Here is a 23,458-nt window from a genome sequence, read left to right as displayed (position 1 = left end):
GCCAAAAAGGATTTCTCCTCCAATATAAATCCACCTAGAAAGGAGCCAATTTCACCACCCCTCGGCTTAGGCGCGATTGCACTTTGATCCATTCGTTCAGTTGGTGAGTGTTCGTTGAGGTGTTCGGTAATGGAAATGCCATCGGGTTGAATCCTGTGTGAGGGCCGGTTTCTCGTTACCGCCACCCACTTTTGCAGTCCCCCAGTCGTTCTATTTGATAAGCTGCTGCAGCAGCAGTGGAGGAAGAATAAGAAACCTGCAGTTGAAGTGGGCTTTCTGTGAAGTGCGTGTGAGCGAGAGAGGTGATGGGGAGTGGATCGTGCATGTTGCCTGTCTCTATCTGACTGCTGGTGGCTTTGCAGCCGGAAGAAGCTTTTCCTAGAAATGTTCTGAGTGCAACTCTGTGCAAGGAGAGAAACTAGGATGCTGCTGGGTGGATGCGATAGCGGCGAGACGATTGCCAATAAGAAGAAAATTGTCTGAGGAAAAAGCACGACCGAAAAGGAAAAGTGAAAAATACGCCGAAAAGCGCCAAAATTTTGTCCGTCTGTGAACTGCAGATTTCTTCCCGGTGTGTTTCTTCGACTTTTCGGCAACGAGGAAGACGAAGAAAGTGTGTTTGTACCAGTTTTCGTGCGATTTTGGCTGAGACCGTCATCGTAGGTGGATTCGAGGAAGATATTTTCCGTCGTTCCGTACTTGTGAATGAAACTGTGCGCTTTTAGGTACATCTTTGACACACTAAAGTTTTGCCAGTGAAACACAAACGTGGTGCTCGGTAGATATTCTATGGAAGACTAGAAAGTTTCTCTCGACGGTTGTGGGTCGGAAGGTACAGGAGAAGGTTACTGTTTTTGATAATCATGTGATTTTGTGTTGTCTACTGGCGGGAGCGGGAATAATGAAAATACAGACCATTGCAGAATTCCTGCATCTGCAATAAAAGTGTCACCGTCATCGTAGGTAATTCTGTCAGTGGAGAAAAAAATAATTGAAGCCTGATCAATACCCAATATGAGTGAGTGAGAAGAAGCAAACAGAGAGAGAAATTAGCTGCCCAGTCGGTGTGTATATTTTGCAAATTTGCCCGCTCTTGGGCCAACCAACCAACCAGTGACAAATTGGTCCATCGCTGGCAGCTGCGAAAAGGGAAAATTCATACCGTACAACAACACATAAATTATTGATTGGATTTCGATCACATACGAGCATTTTTGGTGGAACGAGCGACAGAAAAAAAAAAGCAGAAGGGATAAAACTGAGATTTGTGCGTAGTGGTGCAGTGCAGCATATTTGAGCATATCGGTGCCAGTGAAAATATCGTTCCCGTGCCTCGACGGTCGGCTGGGCTGCGTGTGGTGTGCAATCGATCTTTGATGTGATAAAATTTTCTGGTGGATAATTTTGGATGATACAGAAATTGTCGGTACTGTTTCGACTGTGCGGTGAGTAAGGTATCTTTACAATCGGACCGAAGGAAACATTACAAGGATGCAGAAGACAAGGATAAACGATAAGACGGTTGTAATGGCACTACTGATGTTGTGGATGAATTTCGGTAAGTTAAATTTGAGAGCCAGACATAGTGTGCTTCCATATTGAATATGGATGAATATTTCTTTCTGGGATGAAATGCAGTGATGGGTGATCTGATACTAGAAACCCGGTGTCTCTGAAAGAAAGAGTTATTTAAAAATCAACCCATTCGCTGAAACACCCACCAAACAAAAGTTTAGATGCACCGCTTTCATATGAGGCTAGTATAGCAATGGTCTGGAATATATTACACATTGCGCACATTATAAGTGCGATTATATGTGCGGAAACGCTTATAAAAGTGTGCTCATCGGCGCACTTATTCGTTGGATCATAAGGAATAAGAGCGTAGAAGTCACCAAGACGATACATCGTAAACGTTACAATTTTGAGATGTTCAGTATGTAAGTACAAATCATATTCATCGATGTACACATACATTTCGACCACAAAATGCCCGAATATTTTAATTTAATCGGTTTTCTGAGGTGTGGCCAAAATAGCAACCTATGGCCAATACTAGTGCACTTCCCCTATCATATAAACACACACACTTTAACATTTATATATAATTGGAAGTGTTCTGGACAAGTTCAGCTGTGCAAAGAACCAACGTGAAAGAATTCCATTCTGGGCGGTTAATTGCTTTTGATTTAACCTGGACACAGATAACATTCCTATCGACTTGCATTGTTTCCTTGTTGATGGTCTACCACCATGAACCCCTGGGTCTACCTCTGATGCGATTTCCTGCACGGTTCCAATACAGTGCTTGCTTGCAAATTTTGGTTCCGCCCTATTCGTAGTCTGTGGCCAACTCACTTCAACTAACGTTCTTGAATTTTAATTTGTGTCGGCTCCTGATGACATCGACAATGGAGTTCAGCATTTGAGATCCAATGGTGAGTTCTCCATGCATGAATTATAAACCGCAAGCAGCGGTTGATGCCACACCTGCTTATTTTGGGTGTTCTCCACTGATACGCACCATGTCTCGCTAGTGTAGAACAGCACAGATTCCACATTCGAGTTAAAAATTCGGATTTTGATGCGTAAACTTATCTGGTTTGATCTCGTATTTTGTAAACTTGCAAAGGCAGCCTTGTCTTATTAGTCTCACTTTGTTTTATCATTGAGAATTTTAGTCATCAAGTAGCTTGGCCCCACTGTCTGATACTAGGTTAGGTTAGGTTGAATTTATTAAGGAGACTTGCAACCCGAGGCTTGTTCATCTCCGGAACGTGTCTGACAGTTAAGACTGTACTCCAACAAAAAAAAAAATACAACATACAAAAATGATCACCAAAAATTAATTTTTAGTCGGATATTTTTTTAAATTCTCAGGGAATAAATAAGCACATATTAGATATGTTTAAACAAAGTTGGATTATTCAACATCCTCTCTTAGGCTAAATGCCCGCACTTTGGACTCAACGCTACCCATCAAATCCAGTGCAACTTTTTTTTGTCCTGTTCGTTTATTTCGAAGGCTGAATCGCGATAGCTTTATGGAGCCGATAATTCATTGTTCACTGTTTGTAACAAAATTCACTTAATTCTATGTCTAGTAGAAGTTGAACCGAATACTTGCGGCTTACTCGAGGTTAGAAGGGTACATGGTCGAAGGATAAGATCAGGGGAGAAGCTAAGGGGTGGGTTTTCGTTGTCTCATCAGAGCGTTGTCACCAGTACACTGAAAAGAAAATTTCGTTTATACAACGAAATCGCTCGTTTGTTCTACGAATTTATTCGTTGTTTTCTGCAACGAAATGGATTTGTACATTGTATGAAGCTAGTTTCGTTAGAACTGCCACACTCGCTATCGCTACACCCAACCAGCGGGCCACAAGTGTTGGTTGTGGAAACCGAAAAATGTGGAGTGTGTTAGTGAGGATGGGTAAAAATAACTTCATCATTGGAAGGAATAAATATGACAAAAAAATAAAACTAAACTTCAGACCGGACACGACTCATGAACCATGCAATTGTCAGATCTATGCTTTGTCCATCGCTCTATCTGTGCTATGAGAAATGGTAAAGCTAAAGGCAAACAAGAAGCACTCATGGAACGGTAATTCGATTTCGCTTGCTTTTTCTGCTGCTTGCATGTATTTTTTTTTTCTAACATCAAACCACCGCGATGATTTATTGTTGTAGCTTGCATGTATTGGTCAAACCATCAATATTTCTAAAAAAAATGACCCATCTCCAACACACAATCAGCACTTTAGGAGACAATAAGCGCAGTTGTTGGTTTGATTGTACGAAGATGTATTTGTATATTATACGAATAAGGCGTAATATTGACATTGCGCCATATGACGTACCATTTATGAAAGATGTGTTGTATGTACGATATTCATTTTTACGAAACGGTTTTCAGAGAAATAACGAAAATACATTTTCAGTGTATGAATGGTAGTTCGGTTCTAGATTTGTCTGGAGTTTGATCGTGTGTGCAACACTTGCGCCATATTTTTTACACACTTTCATCCACTCTTTCTTCAAATCCTTGTCATTTTGAAGACCTTCTCTGTTCTCCCTTCATAATCGCCCAGAATTTTTCTATTGGGCGATTATGAAGGGATTCGAGTTTGGCGGCATTGCCTCCTTCGGCACAAAAACAGCATCGTTGGCTTCGTACCACTCCATCAGGCTTCTGGAGGCATTGCTGAACTTGCCGCACCCACAGATCACCTGCCACACTAAATACTTCTTGGTATATTTGTCGACCTTTTTCTTCCGAAACTTCTGCGGAACATCCAGACGGGACTTGCCAATGAAAAACTCTAGACCGGGGATCTGCTTGGCGTCCGCTTTAATGTACGTCTCGTCGTCCATTACGATGCATTTCAGCTGCACCAACCACTCGCGGTACAGCTTCCTGGCGAAGGATTTGGCCACCGTATTCTGTTTATCGGTTCGGTTAGGCGCCTTCCTCTCCTTGAAGACATGAAGTCCGGCCCGCTTCATTGTCTGCTGGACGAACCAGACGGAAGAATTGACCTTCTTGGCCACTTTCCGAATCTAATGGTTCGGATTGCGCTTGAAGTAATTCCTCAACTGTCTTGCGTTCACGGGTTCGGTCGTCTTCGCTTTTCTTACACTGCCAGCTCGCCAGTAGGTCGTCTGGGTCTCCTTGAACGATATTGCCACACGATACACGATCGAATTGTCAATTCCAAACTGTTTCGCGATCCACCTGTGGGACTGGCCTGGATTTTCACCGAACGCTACCATATTTTTTTTGTCGAAGCAATTCTTGCTTGGAAGCCATCTTGATAACCACAGACAGATTGTGACGAGATGTTACACTTGTAAACATTACAGTCTAAACTAGTTTAATTCAAAATTTCAGCAATAGTGTTGCATTTTTTCGAGTACAATCCTCATATGGCTGCCAAGATATTGGAAACTTTCGACTTTCTGCACTGCTTGCTCTTAAACCACAAAGTTGAAAAGGTTGTCCGTGTTGGCAAGGCCGTTGGGCTAACTCTACATATGAGCGCGCCGTTGTTCGAATATCGTAACATCATCAGCCAAATCGAAACCGGATTCGTTAAGCAGGTGAAATAAATAATTTACCTGTGTGTAAGTGTGTGAACGTGCTTCAATTTATTGATTATGATCCGCATCATTTTTGTTAGATTTTCTAGTTTGTTGTTTCGGATATAGTTTTGGAATAAAGTGAATTTCATAACACAGCTTTTTGAAGGAGTGTTCATTGCTTTGTACGCTGAAAACGAATCTTACTCAGAGAGTGAGTCACTTTTACTCATTCGTATAAAGAAATTTTTAAAAGCGTAGGTTACTCATGGGCTGAGTAACCTACGCATTAAGACAATTTTCCATACGAATGAGTAAAAGTGACGCACAAATGAGTAAAAGTTAATCACTCAGATTAGCATTTTATGTCCCTCCTTTTTTCTGTATTTTGCTGATGCGAAAATAGAACAAAGCCTACTGATTGCAATGTTTGAATTCTTCTGATATCGACGGAATATTAGATACGTGTTTGGCCAAGATAACCCACGGACCAAGTAAGTGCAGATTTTTCATTTCCCTGGGCCGATTTGCGTCTGCGTCTGGTTGTTTTTCATTGGTGTGAGGTGTATGTATTGACCTGCTAGGAATGCTACGATGTCCACGCTGCAATGAACAAATCCGAGATCGAACCGCTCACCGTGAAACATCGAATGATTGTGCGGCTTCGGCTTGTGTTGTTATTGATCAACTTTCTGATGACTGTGTTAGGGATGACAACCTTGTGGTCGAAGACAGTTTATTATTATTATTGAACACCCTCCTCGACTACGTCGTACAGACTTATTACTTAAAACTACAACTTGTTTAACCTTAACCTCTTATTCTATTACTAAACGCATTCTTGGACATATTATATAAAATTCGTTACAAACATCATTAAAGTAGGAATTAAAACAGTTTTTGAATCCGAAGTTAGTTCTGTGGAATGGAATTGACAGTAACGGGAGTTACGAAATCAGCGAGGAGGAATGTTCCATGGAATTCGTTCAAGGAGTTCGGGACAGTCCACATTACCGGTAATTAGGAAGATGAACAGTCGTTGCAATTTTATACGCCTTGCTGATAGAGATTCCAAATCAATTAGCATGCATCGGTCTGGATAGCTACAAAGACTGCACCATTCCATGGGTACTGACGTAAAGCAAACCTCATGAAACTTTTCTGAAGCCGTTCAATCGAGTGTAATGCGTAGTGTAAAATGAAGACTATACTGGGGAAGCATATTCTTAGATACTACGAACCAGCGAGCAGAATAGTATCTTGAGGCAATACAACATCGGTGAAACCAGTAGCATGATGACAAATGACACCAAGCACAGTTTATGCTTTTGCAGTTATGATGCTTATGTGTTCACAAAACGTTAACCTGGAATCGATCCTAACGCCTAAATCGCAGTTTGAGTTAACACGTTCAAAATATGTAGGAAATTTGAATTTTTCCATATTTCTTCATTGTTAGCTATTTAAATATTTAACAATTATAATGGTGAATCGATCGACACACAAGTCATCAAAATCCATTGATTATTGGATTTAAAGTCTGACCAATTTTCGTTGTATTTCTCGGAATTGACACCCTTCCCGAAAGACGTATTCCTACTTCAAACGGACAAAATTATCATTAATACAGTGTATGAACTGACGTTACGCTGCTTTTACTGCATTTTTTTAAATTTTTTGCCATAAAAATTACATGAGATTTTCGACATGATTGAAGTGCATTCTCTTGGATGTAATATTGAAATTTATTTTTTGCTGTGAAAGATGAATGGTTGCATACATTGTTTTGACTATTTCATGCAATTGCTCATAGCTTTTCACTTTTCCCGTTTTCGAAATTCGTAACTATATATAAACCCAAACAGCATCCATAAAATACTCGTCCCATGGATTTGAAGATAATAATCCAAATTGAGTTATGGAAAGATTAGCTTTTCCTTACCTAGAGGATTTCGTGCCAAAAAGGTAACGAAGCAGCATTTTACTTGCTATTGCAGCAATCCTCCAACACATACACACAGTTGCCAATATTCTAGATTACGGTGCGTTTTCTTTGCTTTCCATTTGGTGGTACTACTAACACGAACTCCTAAGTAGACGACAGCAGACTAAATTTGATCCCTTTTATTACACCAAACCCGACCAACACCCGTTTCCTTGCGGAGCTTACCCCTTACCCAGTATCACCAAGATTTAGGTAGGTACCTTCAACAAGGCTCCTTGCAGACATTTAGGAAAGACATACGTGTGCCAGACAACCAATGAGTGTGTTGGCGGCACCAGAAGAAGCTGAGAAAATGGGAAAAGTCGAACAAAAGGCGAAAGGATTTATCGTCTTCCAGGAAGGCGTGATTTTCGCCTCGATGCTTGCCGCCACCCGACAAAACCGAAAAGTGGAAAACAACGTCGGTTGAGTCTTATCTGTGCGAAGTGGTGGGGGCCTCAATACGAAGCGTGCTGTTGGAATAGACGCCTGTTTGAAGCATCTCGTCGCGTGCTGAATTACAACACTGATTATATTAATTTCGAGTGGCGGAGGGAAATAAAATTTATTGAAATTTGTTCGAGCGTGAAAATATCGGTTTAAGAGATGTCCTTTTTACGAGCGGACATATTTTTTTTTTCGTTCGTTTGTTCGTGGAATAGGTAGCTGTCACTGCTTGTTCTGTCGTTTGCATGGGGTATAATGAGATAAATCAGCGAGCTGTGATTAAATCAAAGGGATTTGAATCGATTTTCCGTGTTTCGGCACAGTGTCCGTTCGTGTTTGAGCAACAGGCAAAAGCTTTCTATTGTAGTGGGGCCTTCGTGGAATATGTAGCACCTCGACTGCATGTTGGAAGAGTAAACTTGTAAACAAATTAGCGACCCGTTTAAGTTCAATAAAATATTTTGGTTCATGGTATGAAAATGTGGGCGTCTGACACCGAAATCGATGGCGTTGCTGAAGAAATGCCTATTAATAATATCATCCGTAATGGAAAGGATTTTTTTCTTTCTGAGGTGGCGTTTGAGGTGACAGCCTTCTAAGAAGCGTGCTGTTTAATTTCGATGAAAATATAATTGTAGAAAAGTAATAACTATGCCTATTGTAATGCATATGTTTATGACCATTTATTAGATAAACAAACAAGTATTTCTCAAAACTGTACAGGTAAATGCTTTTACAATGTACCGCAACCCTATTTAAAGCGTATCTCAAACAACCTTTTTTTAAAGTTTTATTGGCGAGATTTAAATTTTAATCAACATGTCAACGCTCGTTTTCTGTAGCATGATACATGGTAGTTTAGAACATCTACACTGGTGGAAATTAATAAAAGGATACTTTAAGAAGTACGTCTCTTCCCAATTTCAAGAATTAGATAAATTATAAATCGTTTGTTTTTAGAAGTCACAATATCATGCTACAATATGAGACTAACAAAAGATGCCATGCAAAACTGTATGGGAAATTGGTAATTTTTGAAGCATGTCAACAATTATTTTGGCACCAACATAATCAAAGACTTAGTTCAAATAATCATTAAACTTGATTTTAGCAAAGATTTACGGGGATCCAATCGGTAGAAGTTCTAAAAATACATACAAATTGATACAATGATGATCGATGATCACATAGGTGATACATACATTTAGGCGTTTCCCGAGCTAGTTCTGTGTCTCAATGTTGATTACATTTGAATGTGTTAAACTCATGTTGGCTGATGTTGTTGCATGAAATTGTGCATTGTGACTTCTAAAAACAAATTATTTGTAATTTTTCCGATTGTTCAAATTGACAGGAGCAATGCATTTGAAAATGTTTAGAAAAAATCCCATGTTTTGCATTAAGTCTCGGGGGAGGCTAGGCCGTTCGTGCATCCCAATCATGCATGTTTGTGTGTTTGTTGGTTTATAAAATTTAAAACACAATTCAAAATGAAAATGTTCAATTCATTGGTTGAGTTGACCATGTAGGATTTTTTAATGCATAGCATTTATTTGGAAGTTAGCACTTAACTTGGGTTCCCGGAAGAAGAACCCGGTGCTAAAATTCGTACAAACTTTGTGGTTTGCGAAAAAGCAAACTGAATATTTTGTTGTTGATAACTACACCGTTCAATTTTCGTTTTTTAACCATCCTGTTCTATTATATTATGTTCGAAAAATCTCATAAACTCAAAACTCAAGCTTGTGATTATATATTTATGAGTTTTACCTTGAAAAACTCATCTGCACAATAATCACCGATTAGATTTCCGGAACAAAAAAAAATATTTAGCAACAAAAGAAACCTTAAACTAGTAAAACTTATAAGCTCATTCGGTGACACTAATCACCATTGCGGAGCTATGTTTCGTATGCTAACAATGTTTGTGTTTTTTTATGAAACATTAGATTAAGGAAAACGAGGATAGGATGTTTGAGCTATGCTATGTTATATCAGTTGGCTTTGATTTTCGTTCCTCTCAATTGTGTTTAAGTTCTTTGAAACTTATGTACAAGTTTTATGTAATCAAGTTCGCCTCTTATTGGCTTTCAAACAGGTTTTTTGGTTCTCGTGAGCAAATTGATCATTTTTTACCCTCTCAGTATCGTGTCGTTTGCATAATCATACTACATGATCTATGTCCTCATTGTCCTAATCGAATAAAGAAAATTACCTAGTTGACCGATCCTTTTAAAACTTTCAGATAATAAAATATAACCCAATAGTAAGTTTTTGGCATATTTATTTCATTCAACTTCAATACCATAACCGTACGCTCACACCTTACGCTTAACTCCACTCATTAGGTTCTGAACAACATCTGGCTGCTTGGTTCATGTTCTTGGGTACGAAAGTGACCCCGTTGACTTCTTACCACTCCAGGACAACATTGGAATAGTGGCACGAAGCTAGATCCGGCCAGAAGATCGTAGGGTTCTCGTAATGCTTAAACAGAGGAAGCAGACGCTTCTGTAGACACTCCTTGAGGTAGATCTCCCCGTTTACAGCCCAGGTAGTCACGAACGGCGCACTCCGTTTGCCACATGAGCAGATCGCTTGCCAAATCATGTATTTCTTGGGAAACTTTGAAAGCTTCTGCTTCCTTACTTCCTCCGGAACATCAAACTTCAACTTGTGCTGGGCGGTGAAGAACAATAGCCCCGGAAGCTGCCGGAAGTCCGCATTGACGTAAGTCTTATCATCTATCATGAGACAATGAGGCTTCGTTAGCATCTGGCTGTACAGTTTCCGAGCCAGTGACTTTCCCACCGTATTTTGCCGTTCGTCACGATTTGGAGCCTTCTGCACTTTGAACGTATGCAGTAGACTGATGCAAATTTTGAAGTTTTTGCTCCACAAGTCTTAAACGATCCCATATTGGGTCCTAATCATCTAGCCAAAATTTGAGCCCATTTGGTTACAACCTGACTTCGCACAAACCTTTTGAAATTCATATGGGAATTACTATGGGAAAATCAAGTTTTTCGTTGGTATCATTCTAAACATCCTGCATGGCGGTTTGAGGACATATTTGTTATTTGCACTTATAGAAAATTTTGTCAGCTACAACTTTGTGGTGGACCGAAATTTTGTACGACTTATAGAAAAAATGTTATTCAATAAAACTTAAAGACATAACTTTTCCACTCATGATTTATTAGTTTATCTGCCAACACTGGTATGAGGAAATTATCCCTAGTAAGCCAAGCCAATGTATTTGTTTTCAATATGTCAATCACGTAAGAAACCGCATCATGAGTACAGAAAAGGTGTTGCGTCTAACTTGAATGTGTTCCTCGTGGGACCGGTGAAAGCAGACTTTGTTTTGCAGAAGATTCTGTTCAATCATATATACATATAAAAGTCAATGTTTGTGAGTATGTATGTTCCAGCGTAACTCTGAACCGCCTGGACCGTTTTCTACCAAATCCATTGCCATATTCGAAAACGGAGCGTTCAGGGCCCGCACTTAGAAGGAACTATACACCAGGAAACCCTAAAAATGTCATACGTCGCAAACAACCGTAAAAGAAAAAAATGTTTATAATTAAGATAAATGAATAATTTTATGTATATTTATTATATTCAACAAGTGTATTTCAATAACAAAACTAATTCAATGATCGGTGATATTCAATAACTTGTAACAAAAAATGTTCTTGTTCGGAATTTTTCGTCAATTTTCCATTAAAATCCGTAGCCATCTTTACCGCTCGTTCTGCTATATCGTTTACTACATGTAAAGCTGCTACCCGGTTCTGCGCGCTCAAATATTCCTCAGATTTGTACCATTCAGCAGGATCGCTTTTTAGAAAATCTCGTCCAATTTCCAAAATATCGAAAAACAGGTGTGTTCCCTCCGTCACAAAGTCACTCAACAATGAGCTTTTCGATATAGTAGTAGGTCTTCTTGAAGGCTTAAATGGTTGAACTTCGACATTGCGTTTCTTGATGCTCAAAGATGACTGGTCATAAACAATTCTCGGATTGTGCAGTGCTTTGATCATTTTTCTTTTCTCCTCAACTTCTACTCCGTTATCGAAAAACGATAATGCTATTGTCGTTTCCGTTAAGTACCACAAGTGATTTGAAATCACACGAATTGCAACTTGAGCGTACTTTCCGTTATGAAACCTGTAAAGATCTTGGATGAACTCAAGATCCACCCTGGGAGCAATAGCAGCATTTGTCAGCCGATACCAATACATTACATAACATTGTGCAATAAAAATACACAATGTTTTGTAATGCCGCATGAGTGGTGAATCAATGTCGAGTTGATCAGCAAGCATCCATATTTTCAGTACATAAATTGCACGAGCCATCCATCTTGCTCGGTTTATAGCTCCAGCCTTCCGGAAACGAGCTCCTTTCGGAGGGATTTCACCGAGAAACATGATTACCAGCTCCAAAAGTTCCTCATAATCGCCTCGAGGTTGCTGTTCGGTTAATTTTTCTACACAGAAATCAACGATTGAATTTTTCCAAGGAGCGGCAATACGCTTCATCGCAGGATATTTTTCTATAGTTCTGTATTTGTTAGTTTCAATCGAGCTATCGTTCAGGCTTTTTTGGAATTCTTTGAAATCGTCGAAAATACTGGATTTTGAGTCATCCCCGTGAACTTCAAATATATGCTTAAGAACAATTTCGGCCACATTGTGTCGACAGGCCAGTGCCAGCATGTTTTTGCTTAGTAGCTCGGGTAGCTGGTTTATCACACCTACGTTGTCTCCCGAGTTTACCGCAGTGGTATCAAAGTACATAGCTGAAACTCGCTCAACTATACCCCAATCTTCGATGACATCTTTTATTGTCGTTGCCTCGATAATCGCTGTCCCTTTCGAAAGGGCTGGGACGGCCAACAACTTGGACACGTTTTCACCAGTTACCAATATTGGTAGGCGATCTACTTTCTTCCCGTTTATGTCCGGCAGAAGCTTACCATCCCAATGAACGGTAAGTGGAACGTTCGGTTTGAAATGGGCTCGAATCTGACATGTCAATGATAAATGATAATTGGTATAATAACGTGCAAATAGAATCATATCAGAAGTTAACCTACCTCTTCGGTCAGCTTCTCACGGTGTTTCATACGATGGCGTCTGATCGAGCTGTAGTTTACTGCATAATTGTATTTGGAAGAGTCGATAAGTTTATCCTTCATAAGCGCATCCAATAGCATTCCTGCGTTTCTATCCGTCATGCCAATTCTGTCTAAAGTAGCAGTCACGGTAGACGTCAATAGTTTGATTTTTTACGAGACCTGTCTTCATTGCCATGTGATGAACCCGGTTCCGATGTAAAATTATGGAACAGTATATCTTCCGTTTTACCGCTGATGTTTGCATCATGAATACCCTAAAGTTAATAAATGTATTTTTCTGTCAGAACATTATGTACTGCCAATTTAGTTTAACGGTAAGAATGATTAAAATAGCATCTCTGCTTGAGGAATCAATAAACAGTTAACTTGTTCCGATAATTTACGAATGAATTGCTGCCGCCGGTAGAGTAATTGATTGTAGATCTGCAAATAAATTATTTATTATATAATATATTTCACAATACTTATATGCAACTACATACATCGCCAGGCCTCAAAAAGCCGATTAATCTCCTTTTTAATTACATTACTTCGCTTCAGGTTATCCACTAGCAGGTTTCCGACTTTTTTGGTCGTTGCTGTGAGACTTTCATTTATGGAAATCTTGTCAACAAGTCGGAAAAAGAAAAACACCTGCAATGTATCTCTATTGGTCGGAATCTTCTGCAAAACAAAGTCTGCTTTCACCGGTCCCACGAGGAACACATTCAAGTTAGAACGCAACACCTTTTCTGTACTCATGATGCGGTTTCTTACGTGATTGACATATTGAAACAAATACATTGGCTTGGCTTACTAGGGATAATTTCCTCATACCAGTGTTGACAGATAAACTAATAAATCATGAGTGGAAAAGTTGTCTTTAAGTTTTATTGAATAACATTTTTTCTATAAGTCGTACAAAATTTCGGTCCACCACAAAGTTGTAGCTGACAAAATTTTCTATAAGTGCAAATAACAAATATGTCCTCAAACCGCCATGCAGGATGTTTAGAATGATACCAACGAAAAACTTGATTTTCCCATAGTAATTCCCAAATGAATTTCAAAAGGTTTGTGCGAAGTCAGGTTGTAACCAAATGGGCTCAAATTTTGGCTAGATGATTAGGACCCAATATGGGATCGTTTAAGACTTGTGGAGCAAAAACTTCAAAATTTGCATCAGTCTAGTATGCAGTCTACACACTTAGTTTTTTTCTACCGAGCTCGGCTGTGCAAATCTCGGCAAAAAATGTTTCACTGAGATCTCAGCAAAAGTGACATTGGATTGCTGAGGCTCGGGTAATGCTGAGCTGAACCTCAGCAAACAAATGAAATGTTTGCTGAGATCTCAGTAAAACTTTTTTTGCTGAGATTTTCACAGCCGAGCTCAGTAGAAAAAACTAAGTGTGTAGCATTGGGCGATCTTGAGGCAAGAATCGATCTTAGTGAAGCGATTATTTTTTTTTTTTTGAAAATAATCGATTCACCGATTTAATCAATTATTTTGAATCGATCTACTGCGCTGTGAAGAATAATCTTATTGGAAGCGGGTTATCACTGATTAAAAAAGAGAAAAGATTTTTGATGAGGTGATTGTAATTTTGGTTTTGCCAATGTGGATGGCAAAATGCGATGAGTTTGCGTCGTGCTTTAGCCAAAGACGGTTGCTTTTCAGTAGCGTTCTATGCATCAGTGACATTCACAAATAGTGAAATAGCAGTGAAAGTGTTGAGATACACAATGGAAAAAAAAAGAGAAGGAAAAGAAACCGAAGCCCGGTGCTATGTGTGTACGTCGTGTTATTAAAGCTGAGCTGTCTTCGTGTGTATGTGAGGTTGATAGTCGGCTTGGTTTGGATTAGCTAGACACGCAGCAGCTCAGAGTACACGGCGGAAAATTTGGTGACATTGTTCCTTTACCTTTTTATCAAATAGGGGAATTTACGTATTCTCGTCAATCTAAGCAGTGTCCAAGTTAATCGCATATTTATTACTAAATGGGTTGTGAAATTTTATTTAGGTGCACAGCAGCTGGAGGTGTTGAAGTGGACAAACTAATTTTTTTTTCATAGTTGTTTCTGGAAACGTTGTACTACAGAATGGGTTTGTTCGAATCTTCGAAACTACAGCAATATTTTTGATGGGTGGTTGCTGGAATCTTTTCTTTTTGCCTCTCGGTGTTTTGATTCCTCTTTCCAAACATATCGACAGTGAGCATGCATAGGGGCGTAGGCGCGATGATCGATTCTCTTCGTCGGCATCAAAATGATTCATTATTCTCCACAATTATTCATACATTATTCAAGTTTATTTAAATTCGTCCATTAAACGTTCGTTGATTCCGATTCGGGTTTGAATTCCATTTGCTCGGGTTCGTTAAGGACCTGGTCGTACATTGACTGAGTTTTCTTAGGTTTTCCTCAGGGGTCTGCTCAGGTATGAGGAGATTCGGGGGATTTTTAAATCAGTTTTTGAATATACTGAGTGAGATTATTTTAGATCGTCGTGCGGATGTTTGAGTGGTATGCGTTTTTGCGAGTTTGAGTGATTGCGGCTCGGATTTGAGTCGGATGCAACGGCTGTGTGCATTTGAAAGCTTTTTTCCAGCGCTTGATTTATGTACTTTCAGTTGTGTAACCACAAGATGACAGTATATTTTACAACATTTTTATTTATTCTTAGCTATACAATTTTATTCTTCTATTATTTAACTGTACCGCCTATCCCGTTCGTGCATATTAAAGAGGTTAAATTTTATACGCTGGTAGCCATATTTGCTGTTTTTGTGTTGATTCTGTGTTCGTTTCATGTCGCTTTTCTTCATTACATGTGCTAAATGATGTTTGCGCAGTTTTTAGCTTGAAAGTTTGAATCATTTTTTTTATATAATTTTTCACCGGTACTTCCCGTCAGTACCCAATGGATGCAGGGAATGCTTTTCCAAAGATGGATTTTGTTTTGTATTCCATCCTATAATATCATTTTATATTAATTGATATTGTCTACTTATTTTATATTATTGTTGTTGATTATTTCTCAATTATATTTTATCCGGATATATTAAAAATGTTATACTATTATATTATTTTATATCCACTGGGATCTTGGATGTAAATTATACAGTCTTCGTGTAATGTATTTTCTAGGAATGATATTTTGCCGCAGACAAACAGACATAAAACTCGCAAGTTGTTCATCGAAAAAGCATTTAACGGACAATTCAAAAGTATCGTAGTTGGTAGTACCTGAGGCGCGCATTGTCAATTCCCTTGCGTTTAACGTTTACACACTACCGCCATCTGTTCATTGTTTTGCCCACCACAGTGTACTCAATGTAAATGGTAATGTTCTAGTAACGATGTTCTACAGTGAGAAATGTTCAATGTGTTATGTCTGTTTGTCTGTGATTTTACTGTTCATAATATTCTATCAATTAATTTTATTCCTTCTATTAGTATGTTTTCAAATAAAATCAATGCGATTTTTGTTCAGATCATCAATATTTAAAAGTTCAAATTATAATCTAATATTACCAGGCATCAATCGAGGAATATTCATGCAACGTTTACATATAAGCAGTATAACACTCTTATTAAATTATTTTGTAGCATACAACCTGTCTGAATGTCCAATTAATTGAAGTATCCATATTATTATAATTTAATACTTTACATTACATGAATTTATATTACTACAGATTTTACTAATTAAATAGTTGCTTGCATATTTACAAAGAGGATCCACCAACAAATGAAAAAAGACCGCCATTACACCATTGGAAATAGTTTCAATTACTCTTTAATTTAACTATTACATTACAGATTTACTAACCATATAATTTTACTTTTGCATAGTGTTCAATATATACAATCATGGATGATGTATTATCATTGAAAAATATTGTTTAACGCCCAAATAACCTAGATTTTTCGGTTTTTCGATTCATTAATTAAAATATTCATAACATCTAATGGGACACAGTTTCATTCAAGGGCACATAAATAATGATTTTATGGGTTAAAGAAACTTAAAGCACAAAACATTAAATCCAGGTTGTTTGTAATTTGTCATACTTATTTATTATCATATATTGCATTTCACTATATATTTCATAATCATTAAATTTTTACATTTATATTCAAATGTATTCTTTAAATTAATAAATGCTGGGACGGGAGAGAGCATCAGGGCATCATTGAAGTTGAAACTGGACAATGGAGTGGAGTGCCAACCGGAGTGTTGGAGGAAATGTGTTCTGTCATCCTAGATAGTTACATTTTACTCCAACAGTTGCAATGAATTTGACGCGCTTTTCTCAAACAAACCATACCGTGGAAAGCTCAACATGTATTGCAAATTTCGTAGTTTATTTTGTTGGATCATGTAGGCGAACCAGCCTAAGGCTGAAAGCCTCCTAAATAAAGCTAAATTAATTAATTGTTGGATCATATTTTTGGAAGGAGATTCTCTTATTCCCGCTGGTTTCACGTAAGTGTCTCTGCTTGCGGGCCTGTCCAACCCTTTTTGGCCCTTCATACAGCAGTATGTTGAATTCATAATAATTACGAAAATTGATCTTGCTGTTGAGTGGAGCCGTATGTCAGGGTAAAACCCAAGCTAGGATGGTGGCTTCTTACATACATACATATAATATTGAATAGAAATTTACGCTACTTTTTCGAACTGTGCATACCAAGAAAAACATCCCCAAACCATGATGCTACTACCTCCATGCTATACGATCTTTACGGTGTACCGCGGATCGAACTCTTTATCGGATGGTCTACGTAATTTTTTTTTTTGTATGTGGAAGTTTTTGCTCAGGATTCTTGATAAGGGAAATGATTCAACAGTTTATAATGTTCGTTTCATTGGTATTAAATAAACGATTAGAAAAACGAAAGATTAACACATGAAACAAAAAATTATTAAATAAACGATTTAAAAAACGAAATATTAACATATGAAACAAAACGATTAGATGCTCGGAGTGTAAAAGCAGGTATGAAGAGAAGTACTTAATTCAGATATCCGAAAACTTATCCGAGAGAGATCCCAAGAAAGCTTATTGAGCCATACATTTTGCATTGAGCCGATATCGATTCTATGTCATTAGTTTTGAAGAAAAGCCGCTCTGACGGAACACTTGTTACCATTCTTGATAAATAGTCTCGAGCAATGGGGCTTACATGGGGATATATAATACGGATTTTCTCCCATATTCGAAAAAGATCGACAGAATGTGGGAAAACAGGTTGATGCAATAAATTTTATAATTCTGCCGATATGCCCCCATGGCGATCCAGTTTTGACAAAGCAGAGGGCTGATGAATCAGAAATATGTCATAAGTGAAGTGAATGTTTGTACAAATGTAGATTAAAACTTTTTTACCATTTCGTCATGAATAGCCCACAGGCCTCCAGTTGGTTTTGGTGGGGGGACAAATGTGTGCAATCATCGTATACTCTTTCAGTACTATAGATCTGCTCAGACACAATTTTAACTGCCCTAGCTTGAGCTGAAGACTCCAGATACAGGTCAATATTAAATTGCAAATGCAAATGAACTGAAATTTTTTTAATCGAGACAAAAATCGAATGGAAAGGATCGATCCAGTCAATTTCTGCCGTGTTTGAGATCGATTCAAAACATCGATTAATCAAACCAAAAGAATCGATATTTTGTGTTTCAATCCAAGATCGCCCATTGTTAATGCAGTACCTCCCGGTCCTTGGCTCTCTGAACGAAAGACTTGGACAGATTCAACTTTTTTGTCATATCTCTGACCGAAGCATTGGGATTCCGCTTAAACGCTTCCACGACACGCTTGTGATCCTGATGATTAATAGAACATCCATTCTGACCGCATTTCTCCTTCCGTTTGATGCTCAGAGTTTCGTAGTAACTTTAAATCACATGACTCACCGTTGAATGCACGATTCCGAGTTGTTTTAAAATGTCGCGATGAGAGAGTTGAGGATTTTCCAGGTGCTTGTAAAATCAATTCGCGACATTGCTTTTTGGTTGACGCCATTTTTGCAATTTTCGATTGGATAAAAATACAGTGTAAATAATACATTCTGAACTACTTCTACCCAAATTTTCAAGAGAAAATACCCAGTGGCTTATTTTCTACAGCGTTTTTCCGCGATGCAATTTGATGTGGTACACCCTTTAAACATGTGTTCTCCTGCAATATATGTTTACGGAAATGATGTGATTTACAATTATAATGATGAAACAATTTATATTATACGCTCTTCGTAAATTAGGTTGGACAGCGTTTCCTCTTCCATCATATCAAGCACGCTGCATGCTTATAAACATACAAACATTAAAAGAGCGTCGTGAATATGTAATGGTTTCATTTGTAAACGATATAGTTTCGCAGCGCATTGACTCCACAGAACTTTTATCAAAATTAAATTGCCATGCACCTACTCGGCAACTCCGAAATCGAAATTTATTTGCCATAAAACACCATCGCACAAACTATGCAAAATATGGGCCATTAAACCGCATGATGGCCTCTTACAGTCAATACTGCGAAACCATTGACTTTACAATGTCTCGGCATAAACTAAAACAATATTTTTCTCCATAAGGCATTATAACTCATAAAAAAATAGGAAAGCTGATACTGCTTAATTTTTATTAAAGACAAAATTAAACTTTTAACCTTCTGTCCAAAGTTGACGAAATAAATAAATAAATTTAAGAAAACAAAACTGGATTCTAATATGTACTAGTCTACGTTGGTTGACGAAATAAATAAATAAATAAATAAATAAATAATTAGATTGCATTATTGCTAATGCGTTTCGAAAACAATTTCTAGATGCTGGAATATCATCAAACCAAGGTCTTCACAAAACTGAAGGGCGTATTTAAAGCACTATCCCCCAATAAAAATTACTATAAACAAACGAACACAAATGATTGAACTATTCCACAAATGGTTTGGATGATAGTCCGAACATGTCGTTAAGAAAATTAACCATACAATTTTTATTAGGGTCTTCCCAACAAATCTGACACCACTGATTTTTGCCATTCTAACCGAACATACTCTGTAATTTGGGAATGATATTCCGTTGCTCGAACTTCTCTTCGATACAACAAATCATTTAAAGCACCTTTTTGATAATGAATCAGCCTCTTCATTCCCATCGATTGAACTAAAGGGTAGAACGGTCAAAACTTGGTCATGTTTTGGGTTTGACATCTTGAGTTGGGAGGAAAAACTATACTTATATCGACATAAAGTTTTAGTGCAATATTAGTTTTTTTTCTAGAGAATGTTCTTTAACTATTTGTTTGTATTACTTCTGCGTGAAGTTAACGATTTACATAGTTGAAAATGCTAATTTAAAATAACAGACTAAAGAGGTAATGTTTATGCGATAGATGAACAGATGAATGAATATTGACCTGGAGACCACTCGATGGTTCACCGCAAAATCCGGAACATCCGTAAAAGTGGTCAATTCATTAAACTGATCCTAAACATCCGCGGTTTTTTCGAAACCTCTCATAGAAGTCTTATCATAATTAATATCAAGTTATGACCGGAATATGGTCACTGGAAACCACGAGGTGGTCAGCTAACACATACGGAACATCCGTAAAAATGGTTGGTTTATGCAACTGATCCTAGAGCTCCACGTTTTTTCAAAACCACTTATAGACGTATTATCCAAAGTAATTCAAAGTTGTGACCAGATATAGACCCAGATGACCACGGGATAGTCCACCGGAAGATTCGGAACATCCTAGAGCTCCTCGGTTTTTTTTTTCAAATCCATTCATTGACATCTTATACATATAAATTCAGAATTGTGATCGAAAAATTGACCATTGGGTCCACGAGAGGTAATTCATGCAACTGATCCTAGAGCACTTCTGATTTTTCAAAATTACTCATAGATGTTTCATCAGAATAAAATGCGAGTTGTGACCGAAAAATGGACCCTTGGGACCACGAGATGGTTGATCAGGAATTACGTCCGTATGCTTTTTTAATGTAATCATTGCAATGATGTAATTCATTTTGCGTGGCGGTCATCGCCGATACTTAGACATTCGCTTGTGAGATACAACTCGGTCAAAACAGTGCGTAAATATTAGTTTCTCGGTAAACATGACGTAGGCTTGAGGTTAATGATTTATTGTAATACAAGGGGCTCGGTTATCTACTACACCGATGTTTACATTCTGAATAAATTCAGTGTAAGGGTATTAATAGCATTACAGCAGTGTATTTGTCGTAAAAACTGGATCGGCATATGTAAATGCAAATTATCTCATTTTATTTATCGGTCTAGCATAATATGAATTTAAAGATTTTAAAATTGTTATAAAATTGTTTGATTTCATACTAAGTTTTAAAACAGTTTGTGCAGATATCTCTTTAAATTTTGGCAAGAACGGCACTCTATCATTATGTATCTCTATGAAATAGAAAATCTCTCAAGTCTTCAAATATCATTAAACTAATCTACCACCATATTCCACTCCCCACTCGTTCAAACAACTCTTCACCGTTTTCAAAATCTCTGCATACTTGAATGATTGTTAAACAGAGCGGAAGAATCCGCAAAGTCATTTTCTTAGATTTTCAACCCCGCTTGCCGTGACCTTGCTGCCGTCTTCAGTTCACCAGATTACCAACTAGACCGTTACGAGCCATGGAACTGAACTGAGGGGAAGATCCTTCTGTGTGTAAGAATAAGGTAGACAATCATTCCGTTGCTTCTTTACTTTCGTGTTCATCGATTTGTGGCCCACAACAACAACAACTTCGACAGCAAATCGCCTTATCCTTCGCAGATTCGCACCACTTGGACGACAATGTTGTTGTCACTGCCAGATACTCAACAATTTTTCCCCATTCCCGTCGAACCAACCGTCACCGTCATTGTCGTGGGGAAGGAAAATGATTGCACAAGTCCTCAACGACAACAACAAAAATACCAATGGATTTGCCGGTTCAATCACGTCGCATCGATACTGGAATGGTAGTAGCGCGTAATATAAGTATTGTACCGTGGGAATTCTCACTTGAATTGGATAGACACTTCATTACGCCATCATGGATGAGACGGCATGTGATTTGTTTTCGGAATCTATTTGAGGTTTGATTCGAATAATAGACTTTCACAATCAAGATCTAGAGAAAGCTTTCAACCCAACGCGTTGAAACGGTGGGGTATTAATTGATGAACATTGGTCTGGTTTGGATTATAGTGAAAATCGATCATCGTTACCACCCTACTGCCTAAAGTGTAGTCAAGGGGAAAATCTCCTCTTCTACACACTACTAAAAAGTCATGTAAATTTCGGTTCCCTGAGACCGATACATGTAAGCGGGCCTTTTGACATAAGAATCAGTTGAAAGAAACGTGAAAATCAATTCAATCAAACGTTCTTTTCGTCGACTAGCTGATGTATTTGTTATTAATTTTACCAGAAATGTTTGTTTACGTTCTATGATTTACGTCCAATATGGATTACGCATCGTGTAAAAGTAATTATTTTTAAGTGTGTAGGCAAGAGCGATCTTTTTGCCGGCTCTCACCTTAGTGTTCTAGATGCACTTCCATAGTTATTAATTTAATGTTTTCTGTGCCAACCAATGCATGACTTTGTATATTGTGTGGCAAGCACACTGATACTTCGATGGCCAGGGAAGTCGAGAAAATTTCCCTCTCAGAAGAATTCCTCGATCGGACCGGAAATCGAACCCTCCGCCTCTGGCTAGGTAATACCGGTGCTTTACTGCGTAGGCTATCTGATGCCTTGGGGATCATACAATGTTTCAAAATGTGTTTATTTATTTATTTACTTATTTAATCAACCGATATTAGTACAAAAAAAAATAAACCAATTCGTTTTTCTTAAGAATATCAAAAAAATATATTGCCTGCTATTCTATTTTTACTTCTTAAGAGTACCAACCACGTCAACAATCATCGTTTAAAAAAGGCTGAATGATGACAACCTTGAAGATGTCAAACCCAAAACATGAACATTTTTCAGACGTTTTCCAAACGATTTCGACGTGAATTAAATTCTTTCTCAAGACGGAGATTTGAAACGAGGCTAGGCTTCATTAGAATGTCGAATGACACCCGGTGAAAATGGTTCTCCAGAATGACCTGACTGAAAGTAGGTGATAACCAGTGAACGGGACAAGATGGATCGACCAGGTGGAAGTGACCTGCGGATTATGCATAAACAATGGTAATCCGTTTTTAATTGAATCTACCACGTTGGTGAAGTTTGTGATCTGTGTGAATTGAGTAGAATCGAGTTAAAGGTTGCAAAGATGTAGGATACACATATAAAAACATTTTGAAAATTTTAACTACCAACTGACGTAGGCTCTCGAATATAAAATTACACGTTTAGTGATCTGGACATCAATTAATTATTCAGCTATAATGTAATGTAAATGTAAATTTATATCGTTAATCGTTGAAACTTAAATTCGAAATATGACAGATTTGATTATTTTCATGGGATGCACAATAATGCGTGAAGGGCAGTATACCATATTGATAGCGCATTTTCTCCCATTAACATACTCACTTTTGGCGGAGTCACGCCATCCTTTTACATTCCTTTTACAAAACTTTTAGTAGGGCCTGGGCTACCTTGTAACAGGACGAGCGCAACCGGGATTCAAGATTATATTTATTGGAGTCCCTGGAAGAATTTCAAGACGCATAAATGTATCTAGATTCTCACATAAATTAGCGTTAATTCAGCTATAAAGTATAATATAATTGAACATAGAGATATTCACAGTCAAT

At 38.0% G+C, this 23,458-nt stretch overlaps 1 protein-coding gene across 7 annotated transcripts in view; it reads left to right on the top strand.

Moving 5' to 3' along the window:
• The first annotated feature begins 118 nt into the window (after positions 1-118).
• The window catches only part of Dscam2 (Down syndrome cell adhesion molecule 2), a 410,918-nt gene continuing 387,578 nt past the window's right edge, over positions 119-23,458 (top strand). For all 7 annotated transcript variants that reach the window (XM_065235003.1, XM_065234999.1, XM_065235001.1 and 4 more), the window contains exon 1: positions 119-1,558. In XM_065235003.1, the coding sequence (XP_065091075.1) occupies positions 1,492-1,558 (67 nt within the window). In that variant the 5' untranslated portion in view covers positions 119-1,491. The remainder of the gene's footprint in view (positions 1,559-23,458) is intronic.

This window comes from Ochlerotatus camptorhynchus, unplaced genomic scaffold (genome assembly GCF_037179485.1).
Source record: "Ochlerotatus camptorhynchus isolate MF236.1 unplaced genomic scaffold, CSIRO-AGI_Acam_v1.1 ptg000457l, whole genome shotgun sequence".
NCBI classification, from domain to species: domain Eukaryota; kingdom Metazoa; phylum Arthropoda; class Insecta; order Diptera; family Culicidae; genus Ochlerotatus; species Ochlerotatus camptorhynchus.
Note: the sequence above shows the minus strand (reverse complement) of the source record. Positions and strands in the feature narration are given on the sequence as shown.